General features: G+C 36.2%; 1 protein-coding gene across 1 annotated transcript in view; it reads left to right on the top strand.

Annotated features, from left to right (window-relative positions):
* LOC108748523 (dynein heavy chain 12, axonemal-like) overlaps positions 1-14,263 on the top strand; it is a 188,060-nt gene that overhangs the window by 73,674 nt on the left and 100,123 nt on the right. Inside the window, exon 4 of the mRNA XM_018486749.1 lies at positions 6,161-6,541. Coding sequence (XP_018342251.1) covers positions 6,161-6,541 — 381 coding nt within the window. The remainder of the gene's footprint in view (positions 1-6,160; positions 6,542-14,263) is intronic.

A 14,263-nucleotide genomic window follows, 5' to 3' on the forward strand; every position in this document is an offset into this window, starting at 1 on the left:
TTACAGTTCAGTCCTTCAGCTACAAAAGTGCAATTGGTGAAAATTTTGTAGCTCTTAAAGATTCGGACCTATGGATTTATGAAAATGAGTCTCCAAGCCAAAAAACTTGCCATTCTCAAATGTTCGATCACTTGTATTATCGAAAATATGCAAATAAAAAAAAATTCCTCGGACACGTATCTCTTTTTTTTCGACATAGAATCCGTAAAAAAAGTTTCAGTCAAATCGAAGAGATGCCGATTAATTTTCATCAAAATCCGTTCGGTTTGTAAAAGAATTACCCATATATGTGTGTGTATATGTGTGTGGTAGCGGCGGCGGCGGCGGTGGTGGGGACGGCAACTTATCGGAAATTCGATACCCGCAAGATTCAACACCGTCGTATAATGCAAATACGATGACTCTCGCTTCGTATACTTTTCAGCCGGATACAGAGCGGCAACCACCGACCACGCATTGTCCGTCGTTCTAACATTGATCACTGCTCATTTCGTCGCTATTTCTCGCGGCACCTCGAAGTAATATCCCGCGCGCATGGGATTTAGTTTGTTCATATTCACTACCAAATTGAGGATTCGCGACAATGCCCATCCGCTATCGCGTTCCTGGAACTCTTCGATCAATGTGGATTCGATGATATGCTGCTCGTACCACTCGTGCAAATCGGTGTATCGGTATATCTCGCGGTTCTTAATGTTTATACTCTTAATGTCACATTTGATGTTTGTCATAAACTCGCCGTTGAAGTATTCACTTTTGCACTATCGTGTCTTTCTACGGCGTCTCGCACACGTTCGAGCACTATTTCTCTCGCGTCTTCCAAAAACCACCGCGACTCGATATAATCGAGTTGATCACAGCACCCGTCAATGTACGACTTTCAAACGCAGCGTCGATCTCTCGCCAGACGAGAGATCTTTCGTCGCGTCTCGCGTACCCGCCACCAACGTGCACGAAACGTCGCTCTAATTATGTCTTTGCACCCGCGATCCTCGCCACCATGGATTGTCAGTGTCCAACGGTGAGACTCGGACGCTTGGCACGACAAAGCTCTTCGAGCCGCTCGATGAACTCGTCGCATCGTTGCAGCCACGCGAAACATTCTATCAGAGTAGCGACCTGTCTGCACTGCTCCAACAGTTCGCGTTCCACTCGCTCGTAATTTTCCATTTTTTTTTCTTTAGATCACTCTTCCACGGAGCACTTGCACGTTCACACACGTTGCAGCATCGCGACATATCTAGAAAATCATAACGTTCTAACACTTTTTCATTATGTTTGTTTGCGAAAATGCGTTGTTCACACTCAAAGCATTGATTGTCGCATCTGTCGATAAATAGTTTTAGTGCAAGATCGCGATCACGAAACTCCATCCATATATTGTAAATAATCAGCAGTTCGACGCACTTTTCACTACCTGCAGGAATCTTAATGCAGATACACCTATCTTGGCTCTTATCTGCGATTTTCTTCGCCCATTAATAATGGTCCTTTATTATATTGACATTTATATTCCACCAATGTCTCTTTTCATATTCATCGTCCTCGTAACATTTGTCTCATAACCGTGGATACACTTTCTGTCGCGCGAGTAAAGACCAGTCAGAAACGGGCTCTCTGATAACTGTTTCATGTTTCTCACCACGTATACCTAATTCACATAGGAATTGCACTGGCGATATTCGTGCACCTATGTCTCCTTTTTGCAGATTACCGAGAACATACAACACATCATCTACGTTAGAGTCTTCCCACATATTTTTCAGTAGCGTCTCGCTCACAATATTGTTCACAATAGTTTTTCAATGTGTGCAATATGGGCACTTGTTGCATGGAAATATAGTGTACATTTGCATTCTACAATTCGTACAAGACCGGCCGCCTAGCGCATCAATATAATCGATATCGTGCTATCTTACAAAATACATTCCTACAACATCGGTGTCAGCCAAACGTATCATACATGTTGCATACACATTTAAGGCATCACCCGTTGTATAGTAGCACTGGATCATGCAGTGTTTAGTACTGCCGTTCAGTGCGCGTATTTCTGGAGACGGTACAAATTTTTCTGCGTGATCCGTATCGCGCTCGCTCAAGTCGCTAACATAACCGTTATCGTCGGATAGCACTTCTTCGTCGGAATCTTGGTCCATTACATATTTCTTCAAAATCTACATCCATTTCTTTTAACACTTCGAACACTTCATCTCTAATATTCGCGAACTGTTCCGGATCCACGTTTCTAATGTGTTCGACTACGTTGACTATGTCCTCAACGCTCGCACGATGATCAACCATACTTTTTTTCCACTATTCTTATTGCGACCGATTCGTTCGTCTTCCAGGGCACCAACTGCGGAACTGAGTGCTTATAACTCATTATATATTTCATTTGTGACTTCTTTGTCTCTTTGCCTATTGGGTCATACTTTACTTAGAAGTAGATAAGGCGGCATTGCGAGCGATTCTAGTTTATATAAACAGCATCAACGCTTCTTTTAACGCGTTGCTACATGTCATCGATCTCTCTCGCTATCTCTTCTCAGAAAAAAATCGTTATCGACACTTCTTCGAAGAAATTTAAGGGCAGTGTGATTTCATACTTTTCACTGGAGTATCACTTTCATTTTACTGTAGAAGAATTATGTTTTGCTTAGCAGCCAAACATCGGCGCTTCTCTTAACGCGTCGCGATGGGACATCGACCTGATAGTATATATAAACAGTGTATATAACTTTTTTCTTTCAATCGTAAATTTCAATTATGAGTGATAAGGCATGGATCGTGTAAAAGAATATATACATCGAAAATCGATCGAGCGCAGGGGGTACCGTCCCTTGTCACCAGGTCCGCCAAGTGCACCACCACCATCGAGGGAAAAAGCGAGATATTGGGAATGTCCAGGTGAAAAAGCATCAAAATCGCCAACATGTTCCTTATCGACATCATCAAAATCGCCAACATGTTCATCATCAACGTCATCAATGCCATCAAGTATAACCCATAGCTAGCCATGTTCGAGCCGTCGATTGCATTCGAACGCTGTCGATCGCGAAAAAAATGTAATAAAATATGAGAAAAAACATGATGTAATAAGAGGCGAATAAAAAATTTTCATCATTTTATATATGTACTTTATTTTACTCTCTATCCATCCTATGCCTCGACGCGCTAATAAAAAACCGTATTGAAAAAAAATGTGTCATAAAAAATGTCAGATAATAATTGTGTCATGTAAAGCGTCGTGCACGCTCTATCTTTCTCTAACGTGCGAACCCTTGTTATCTACGCATTTTTGGGGTGGACGCGGAGACCGTAGCAGCGATGGCGGCGGCGGCGACGGATGAAAAAAAAAGAAATGCATTGTTTATGTAATCAACCGACCTGGGTCCTATTACAGCGATGCCGCCGGGACTTCCCACGCCAACAAGTACCGCGCCCCTCGCGCCAACGAGTACCCCCCCGCGCCTCGCGCCCCCGCGCCAACGAGTACCCCCCGGCGCCCCGCGCTCCCCTCTAGCCCCATAGATTAGAACCGGCCTTATACAGCTACTAATTTCCATACAATTATTAATCAAATATTTGCTTAATGTAACCAAAAATAGTATTACTTTTAAAAATATTTAATAAATATTACCGAATGATAATAGTTTGATAATATTTATTAAATATTTGTAAAAATAGCATCATTTTTAGTTATATAAACCAAACATCCAATTGGCATTATTTTACCATTTAATAACTATTCCTCGACTTGGAGGGATCTACCACGACTAAAAAAATATATAGTGATTGCTAATTATGACAATACATTTTATTACTATACAATTTTATTACTATTGCATTATTAATATTATTTTCTTATGTGTTGCTATCTATTTCGCACAATATTGTCAAGTATTGTCAATGTATTGTTATCCCGTTGCGTAGAAACAGATGATTTTACTATTACAATTATCATTAAAAAAATTATTGAAAATAAATGGCGTTTTTAATAGTATTTTATAACAAGCTGAATGAGTTCTTGCCAATAATAATATTTTATCACTGAGGATTTTATCACTGGCTAGTAATGTTTTTAATGGTACATTAATTTTATAATTTTATAATTTTAATTTTTAATATTTATTCAAGTAGTAAAATCAATCCATAGTGATAATGCCGTTGAGTCCGTATAATTTTGTCATTAGTTCAAATAATTTTACTATTAATCTGAATGATGATTATCACTGACACACTTTTCGCGACGGGTTTTACTGCTAGCATATTATTAGCACATTGTTAGTACTGCTATTGTTAGGACTGCCTGTTTTATTACTGTACTGTCGCAAAATTCTAAAGAAATGTACACTGATTGCCGTAATAGTTGATCCCTCGCCAGACTCTTTTTTTCAGTGTGATAAACATCCTAATAAACGACTGTACATATTTTTTCGAAAAACTATCGTGTCTAATAAGTCAATAAAATGGTCTCGAAACTTTGTGAAATTAGAATGTTAATATTATCAATATTGTTTACTTTTAAATATTAATACGCAGAATAAAATATCTTATTGCAATGTAGATTGAGGACCTGTGTGAAGTTAGGCGAAAAAAACTTAAGAAATACAAATTAACATACCTGCTTATTTAATATGATAAATATCTGAAGTAAATTTAGTTCAAACTTCGCAACATATTGGAATGCCGCGAAGATGCATCTTTTTAGAATAGTTGGCATTACTAGTACCAACAGTTATAGAAATATAAAGAGTGCTCATATTACCTGCAGTGCTCATAATCCTATTCTGTATTACGTCGATCACACAATGATTAATGAGCATTTTATATAAATCAATATGGCGACTTCATGATTGATGCTTATTGGTTTAGCAGTCTTATTTTATGCTTATATTATACTGTACTACGTATTAATGATTTTCATGTAAATTATATGCGATTATGGCTTAATAGTTATTTTCCTTTACTGCTAATTTCTAAAATGAATAACAAAAAGAATATATCCCGAATATGTTAAAAAATCGACTGGATACTCCCGAACTCCCGAAAAAAAGTACAAGTCGGAGAAAAGCCGAACGTATAGTAATTCTGTAAAAGACACATGGTCTTATGATGAAAATCGTCACTCTCCGTGAGCTGCATATAATTTTTAGAACTCTCTCTTATAATTACAATGTATGTTATATTTGCAAAGTTATTTTTAATCCTCAATTACATATCCCATTTTAGAGTCTTAATTTACATGTCTGGACCCAAGTCACTCACAGCGTTTTTGACAAACTCTGTAATTATCACAAATCTCAATGAAAAATTTTTTTTTAATAAAATGCCAGAATGTATAAAATCAAGATATCAAAACATAAAAAGATTTTGATAATAATTGAAAAAGTTATGCCAAAAATATTAAAGTACAATTTTTGAAAAGAACTCAATAACTAGTTTTTTTTTAAATCGTATCTTTATGATGAAAAAAGATACAAATAAAAATACATAATGTTTTGAAAAGAAGTAAACGGAAATTTTAAGAAAAAAAACGCGTTATATTAATTCATCCCAAAAAGCATTTCAATAATTTGCACGACTGAAGTGGGGGCATTTTTATACATGCTCGGGAAAAAGATACTGAAAGTATGTCGAGTACTTTGTTCTTAAAAAAATGCAATAAAAATATATTATATTAAATATGTAATGAGTGTGACATTATTTACTCACGATTTTATAATTTTAAGAAAATAGAGTGATTATTTCACCAAGACACCTATCTCCCAAAATTCTTTTTTTCACAATATCTTAATTATAAGAAATGTTTCAATTAAAAGAAGACAACATATATACTTAAATACAGCACTAAAAAAGACACTTATTAAAAACAAATTTTTACTTTCAGCAAAAATTAAATTTACATTTGTCGGATTTACACTTGTCTAATTATAAGTCACTCAACCCAAGTTTTTATTGCATTACAGCAATTGATAGCGAAAGCTTTTTAACCCCTTACTTCAACTCAGCAATATTAACTATACAAAAATAGTAGCAAACTAAACTTTTCACCTGGATTCAAATGACCCACTTATGTAGTTGAGAATTAATTATAATTATATATTCATACGTATGGTAAAATGAACAAATTAATTAACCAAGCCGTAACAATTTTTAGATTGATAATAATGAACAACATGGATGATGTAAAACACATAAAGGAGTACATAGAGGATATACGCAAGATAGTACAACAATTGGAACGCATGGAGCAGAAAGCCAAGTGGATAAATGCTGAAGAGGCATTGTTTCAATTTCCTTTAACCTTGTACCCACGTATTAAGGAATTGAGAGACCATATTTCACCATTTTATGCCCTTATTTATCGAGGCTATCAATGGCAAAGGGATCGAAGAGTTTGGTTGGATGGTCCCTTCGAGTATCTTGACGTTCAATACATTGAAAACAACCTTGATCAATACTTAATCGACTTCAACAACATCAATAAACAGTACAAGACAAGAATTAAGATGCAACTCGCGATTAATTATCCATACAGGTTAGAAAATGATACAATTTATTGTAAACTAATTTTAACTTGTAAATTACTTGTGAATAACTGAAACTATATTTTTTATACAAAAATGTCATTATTTGACAATAGTAGATATATATATACCGATTCTAACTTAAGTCTTTCGAGAGGGGTGAGGGGCGGGGAAATCTCGTAGCACGGGGAGAAGAGGGAGTGACGTCACGCGGGTGGGAGAAAATGATGTCACTGGATGCGGGATGTGCGGGAGATGACGTCACGGGAATGACATCATAGGGCGCGGAGGGTCCGCGATGAGAGGAGGAGATGATCTTGCTGGAAGTAGGGTGGGAGATGACGTCACGAGAAATTCCACTATTGGGGTTTATGATAAGAGGAGGGCATGACGTCACTGGTTGCAGAATGTGTGAAATTACGTAGTGGGAAATTACGGGTCATAGCGCGCAAGGAAATTACGGGTGCGAAGTCCGCATCGCGGCGTGCGGTCGCGCGTTATACTTATTATTTTATACTTACCATGTATATTTACTTTGTATATTTACTTTCTTCTTCCCCGATGCGTTTCCTTCTTCTCGTATGTACGTAGACTGCTGGAAAAGTTTCTGCAAACAATATGAAAAAAAACAATGTAAAATTCGGTAAATGGCTTTATTGTTTTTCGAAGTTATTCGCCTTTAAAATCGATACATTTTTGCATACGCTTGAACCAATTTTCGAAGCATTTTTTCCACTCTAAGGCTGTAACCTCAGAAATCAGTGTACGAAATGTTTCAACAGCTGCTTCAGGCGACTCAAATTGCTCACCACGCATCTTATTTTTAATGTTTGGGAACAAAAATAAGTCATTAGGTGATAAATCAGGTAAATACGGACAATGAGTCACCAATTTGATATTATTACTGGATAAAAAAATCAACGGTTTGACGTGCTGTGTGACAGCTGGCGTTGTCATGATGAAGGATGATGCGACGATTTCGATTTGTTCTACGCAATTCATTTATGACTTCTGGCAAACAAATTGTTGTATACCAATCAGTATTTACAGTTCTTCGATCCTCTAAATTTACGTGTATTACTCAAGAGAAGGAAGTGCAAGGAATTTATTGAGGATTCCACATATCGAAGATTGCTCACAACGGATGGCAATATTTCTAGGGCTTATGGATTAATAAAAATTTATAAAGCTGATAACCCTTTGAGAGTGATTGTATCTTGGTAAACAGTCCACTGTATAACCTTTCATTACTTATATAACATTATCAAAAATAGCAAAAATGCTCCAAGTCACATTAAAGATAGCTTTCATGTTTTGTTTAACATATTAAATGGCAAACAATTAAAATCTAACTATGTTTTGACTTCTTTTGATGTTGTGTCTCTCTTTACAAATATACCTATTAATTTAGCAATCAATAACATTAAAAACAGTAAAAAAAGATGGGATCATATGAGGATAAACATTTCTAAAGAAGAATTTATTATTGCAGTCAATTTTATATTAAATTTTATATTAAATTTAACCTTTTATTTAATCAAAAATTTATAAACAAGTATTTGGCATTTCAATGGGTTCACCGTTATTGCCCATAATTGCAGACATTGTAATGCAAGATTTTGAAAAAGTGGCGCTCACAAAATTACAAACCACCACTGTTTTATTTCCGATATGTTGATGACATCTTTCTTGCACTTCCATCGGATACGATCATAAGTACACTGAGCATTTTCAATTCTTTACACACAAGATTACAGTTTACTATAGAGATCTGTTAACGACAGAATATATTTTTTTGATACAACATTATCATTGATAATCAGAGAATTAGTGATATATATCACAAAGAGAGAGAGAGAGAGAGAGAGAGAGAGAGAGAGAGAGAGAGAGAGAGAGAGCAACATTTTCTAGCAGGTTCCTCAATTTCTATTCGAATCATCCTTTTTGTCAGAAAAGAGACAAGACAATTATTAGTTCTTTAGAAAATATTCTGTCACACCGCTTTCAACAAAAAAATTTAATTGACGCAATTCCTACTTTTCTTGAAAATGGTTATCCTCTTTCTTTTATTTTTTCTACAACAGAAAAAAGATTAAAATTTCATACATTGAATAAAAATACTACATATAATTTACAAATTAAAGAAAAATATTTTAGAATTCCCTATGTACATTTTATCTCAGAAAGTTTTCTACCTATCTCTAACATATTTCATTGTAAACTAGCATTCACCATCACCAATACCTTAAAAAATTTTATTAAGAGAGGTAAGGATTGGAATTGCTTTCGAATCAAAATGTATATAAGATCTCATGTGATGATTATGAAGCCAGCTATATTAGCCAAACAAAGAGAAAACTGAGTTACTAAATTGCGTGAACACATTTCGGGTATCAATAAAAAGAGATTCTCCATCTTTTTATATCCGATCATCGCATTAATTTTAATATCATAATTTTAGATGGAATGATGTAAAGACGTGAGTCTTCTTTTAGACAGTGAGTCTTTTTATAACAAAAGATCGATATCTGAAATGATTTATATTAAAAGACAGAGACAAGATTTAAATAAACAAAATGATACTGATTCATTACCAGAACCCTATTCACAAATCATATAATGCCTTTCTCCCTTATAATTCTCTTTCTTTTTTCTCTATACATCTTCCCTTCTATGTTCCTTCTATCTATCCCCCCTCTTTAATCTCGCTTCCCACTATTTCCTAACATTAACTTACTTTCCTTCTCTGAAAATTTAATTTATTTTGTCTAACAACGTCGAAGAGATAAGAGACATCAATCTGTCTCTCATCGCATTGTCTATTGCACTTTTTTCATATTATTTAATTTTTTTGGACTGAACTCTCAACTACAATAAAGAAAGGTATTTTTCTTATTTAATTTTTATTAAATATGAATTTATGTATTTATTTATGTTAATTATTTTAATTGAATACATAGATTTATATTGTACATTTTTAACTTTTACTTATATTCATATCAATATTGTATTGTCTCATCAGATTTTTCTGTCATTCTTATAATCTTACATTATTATATTTATAGCTGTAATGCATTATATTTTGTTCTGGACACCAATGTATAATCATACTCCGACGTTCTTTTGCTGTACAATTTTACTAACAAGACGAAGATCCTTTAATTATTGATACCAACAGTCATTAGATGTCTTAACATTGCGAAATATATTTTCATTTGCCATTGACCATCTATAGTATGAGTTTTTTGTCAGTTTTCTGACAAGTTCTAATGTATATATTTTGTGTATGTGTTATGTCCAAGCTCTGATCATATGTATGGATAGGTTTAGAGAAAGAAGGAATAAGAAGGATGGAGTATATGAAGGACGTTAGAGCAGACGCTTTGTCTTACATGCATCTGCAGAAAAGGAATGGAGCGATTCGAACGCACCTTTTATAGCTCTGGAAAATGGATTAACGTCCTGAAGGGACGCTATAACACCTGTTTCCAACGAGTAATGCGAACGTCGGTCCGAATTTTGAGTCAAGGAACTTAACCCTTATAACTCGAGACCGGACCATATGCGATCTCTGACGAGGGGTGGAAGTAGGTACGAGGTCTTACGATGCTAAAATAAATACAGATTGAGGCATGTCATATTAAAAGTGTAGTTTATTATTAACTTAAAGATTAGTACTACATAATGTAGGAACTGAGGTGAACGCAACAAGGAACCGAATTGTTAGACCGATTTGGTCGTGTCCGGGCTCCGGACCGCAAGGGAGCCGTGAGGAAGGATCGACGCAAATCGGGAGGCGCTTCGCTTCGTCCTGAGGCTCCTAACGAGCCGGGGATCGAACGGAGGACGAAGCGGAAACCTCTGCTCGTGCTCCGCGAAACGGACACATGAGTCGGACGTACTTCGAAAAAGGGCCCAAACTGGGTCAGTGTGCCGAGAGGGGGCGCACTTTAATGCCAGCTGCGCCAGTACGGCCGTATGCCCTGACTTTCGGTCATGGAACTTAATCCGAGTGACCGGGGAGAAGGCGAAGTGCAATCGCGAGAGAACCGAATAATACGAGGAGAGATATTGTTTAAATAAAGACTACCGGGAAGTTAATTTTATAATGATATAATTAAGGAGAAAAAAAACTGGAATGATACATTTTGAATATAAATATAATTTTATCAGATTAAAAACAATAATACAATTTTTGGTTTTCTTGATTATATGTACACGTTTATCGATATGTGTGTGTGTGTGTGTGTGTGTGTGTGTGTGTGTGCGTGCGTGCGTGCGTGCGTGCGTGTGTGTGTGTCTGTATGTGTGTGTGGTGTCATAGGAGAATGGAAGGGAGGAGAAAATGACGAGAGAATAACGAGAGTATAAATAGGGAAAGAGGTGAGTAGATTTGAGAGGAAGAAAAGAGGGGAGGTGCTATTAGTACTGGCTAGGATCATAGAGATTGAGGGAGAAAAGGTCGAGGGGGACAAGGGACGCTATCGGAATCGAGAAAAGGCTGTCGGATCCTGCGATCCTCACGACTACCAAATCTTGGTTGGAGGGGGTAAAGTGTGCCATGTACTCTAGGAGTTCCTGGGCATCATGGAAAAGAAGAGGAAAGGGGGCAGCGGGAGAGTAGTCATTATGTGGGATTGAGGGGGTGGTATCAATTGGAGGGGGTGATGGTGGATGCGGGAGGAAATCAGCAGGGGAAATCGGGGATGGATTTGATATTGGGAAATATGAAATTTCGAGGGGTGGAGAGAGGGTTGCCAAGGGGAATTGTATGAAGGGAGTTGGTTCCGAGAGTGTCGGTTGGCTTAAGTGAGAAATCCGGGCGCGGGCGGCGAATCGGCGCGATCGGGTGGTTCTCGTCAGGCGGCGGCGACGAGGGGCGAATGGACGGCGTGAACGCACTAAAAAATTTTATTTTTAATGGGTCCTCAAAGAGAAAAAAAAAGGGGAAGACGTGGAGCGACCACTTGATATAAAATAATAATTGCAAACTTACTGGCGATGAAGGCCCAACCGCAGAGAAGGTGGCGTCGGATGTTACTCAGCTTCGATGTTACTCAGTTACGGACTTCCTCGATCGGGAAACAGTCCTTTGATCCCGATGATACTATTGATCTCACTGACTCTATCGGGAACTTGAATAACGCGACCAACTCACTGACTTTATCGACTTTGAGTATTGTGACCGACTCACTGTCTCTATTGGGAGAAGTAAAACTCCGGAACTCCGGATAGAGAAAAATCTGCTATCTATCTGAGGCAAGAGTTGCTGAATCGCGATTTTTATACTAATCGCCCCAGATTACTCAAATTTGGATTGGTGGAATAGGTTTCGTTGGGTGGTAGTAGGATTTTCTTTTGTTCTTAGATTGGTCAAGATTTTGGGGGAGGAAAGGATGTTGACAGGAATCGATAGAGTGGGAAAATGAAACTCCAAAATTTTATGACCTTAAGATTTATGGGGAAACGTGCGTCTCGGGCGCCGAGAAGTCGCGGATGCATCGTCGCCACGGAACCACCCAGAATCTACCCCTGAGCGTGCCGTTTCTTAAATTTTATAATTACGAATTCGCGAGAATCGTTCGCGACTTGATCGTTAATCTTGGCGTTAATCTGGCCGGTCTTACGCTTTCCATATGATTTTTATCTCGGAGCGACATTCACGAGGAGATAACGGATTCTTAGTTTTTAAGCTAGAGAAAAAAAAGGAAAGAATATAAAATTTTAGTGTTTCGAGGAATTCGAGATCTCTATGAAAGAAAAGAGTCGCGTGAGTCCGGCGGACGTAACAATAATATTTATTTTTATGACTAATTATTATGAGCTGTTGTACATTGCAAACGCGATTGGTAGCTTAAACTATTAAGTGCAGAATTGCTAATAAATTGTATACGAGTAAAAGATATTCGTGAGTATGTCGTGTGCGAACGTGCGTGCGTGCGTGCGTGCGTGCGTGCATGTGTGCTCTTTAACGATAATAATATCCTATAAAAAGTACCTCACAAAGGTAAAAAAGGTACACCAAATAGGGGAGACCGAGATTAGTAAACTATAGGAGTGAGTAGAATAATCGAGGCTACTTTATAAACAAATCGCTAGAGATATGCGTAAACGTGTCTGAACTCGCAGCGGCAACTTCCTCTCGATCTGCTGTGAGACCATTAGATGCGTCTATATTACAAATTACGCTACAATTTAAAAAAATCGTACACGTAAGTGTACGATTAATATTTGTATTTTTAAAGTTTTTGTTCTACAATCGTATATATTATAATTGTCTAAAATATTTGATTTCCATTTAGATAGTAAATACAATTTTTACTTAATAAAGTCCAACAGATTTTTTTTTGTTTATTTGTCTTTGTTATTGTATAATATTAATGTTTTTAAAAAATGAACGAATGGGACTAGTAAGCTAATCACAACATGGGACTATAACTAATTTAGTGACGATTTTGATAGTAATAATACCTACTCTTGAACTTCTTGGAATAAAATCTCACTATAAAAGAGTGAAAATACAGTCAGTTTTCAAAAAGAGTGAAAATGTTTCATTGAAAAAGAATGACAATATTTCATCCCTCTAAAGAGATTTATCTCAGTGATAAACGTTATAAATTTGATTTCCTTATTTCGATAAAACTAGACTTATTCGAGTGTTTTTTCTCAAAACAAACGAGTTTAGCAAAAAGAAGCATTGTTCTGCCTTGCGAATCGAAATATTAATCGTTAAAGTTTATTAGGTTAGAAAACCTATCATTCGCTATATCTTGGTAAAGACGTTGATAGAGAACGATAGAAAAATCCTATTGTTTTGAATATGGCTTGTAAATTCACTAATTTGAATCAGATTTTATAGGAATCTTGTACAAATCTTATAAAATCCGATAAAATATGATAGGATTTATATCCGATCAATCGTGATGCTCTTGCGAGGTCAATAATAGAAAATGATACAAATTTACAGAAAAACGATACAAAATTGATAAAAATCTCATCGTTCTCAATCATCAATTTTTTTACTAGGAAAATCTCATTCTGTTCCATACATAGCTATATTTTCACTCTCTTTTTGAAATTTCACTCAAAATAATTTAGAGAGATTATTCTTTTTTATTTTAAATGCATCTATAACGTAATAATTTTTGTGTATAATAGTTTTAATAAATTTTAATAATAAAATATGCAATAATAGTTAAATTACATATATAAGAAAAATTTTTCATGAATATGTATATAAACATACATAATATAATAAATTATACTATATGTTTATGATCATTTATACATAAACATATATATGGTAAATATTATACGAGGTCTGTTCAAAAAGTATCGCGAATTTTGTGTTTTTTCAAAAATTATTTATTTATTCATGAATATCTATTTTGTCCTTTTCAAAGTAATCCCCATCAGATATTATACACTTGTCCAACGTTTTTTCCAATCCTCGAAGCACTTCAAAAAATTATTTTTTGTGATCTTGTTCAGCTCCTCCTTCGATGCCGTCTTTATCTCCTCAATCGTAGCGTAGCGTCGTCCTTTCATGGGCCTCTTCAGTTTCGGGAACAAGAAAAAATCACAGGGGGCCAGATCTGGGGAATACGGTGGCTGCGGCATCATTAGTGTGTTGTTTTTGGTCAAAAATTCGCGCACAAGCAACGATGTGTGAGCAGGGGCGTTATCATGGTGCAAAAGCCAATTTTTGTTCTTCCACAAATCCGGGCGTTTCT

This window comes from Trachymyrmex septentrionalis, unplaced genomic scaffold (assembly GCF_001594115.1).
Source record: "Trachymyrmex septentrionalis isolate Tsep2-gDNA-1 unplaced genomic scaffold, Tsep1.0 scaffold229, whole genome shotgun sequence".
NCBI lineage: Eukaryota > Metazoa > Arthropoda > Insecta > Hymenoptera > Formicidae > Trachymyrmex > Trachymyrmex septentrionalis.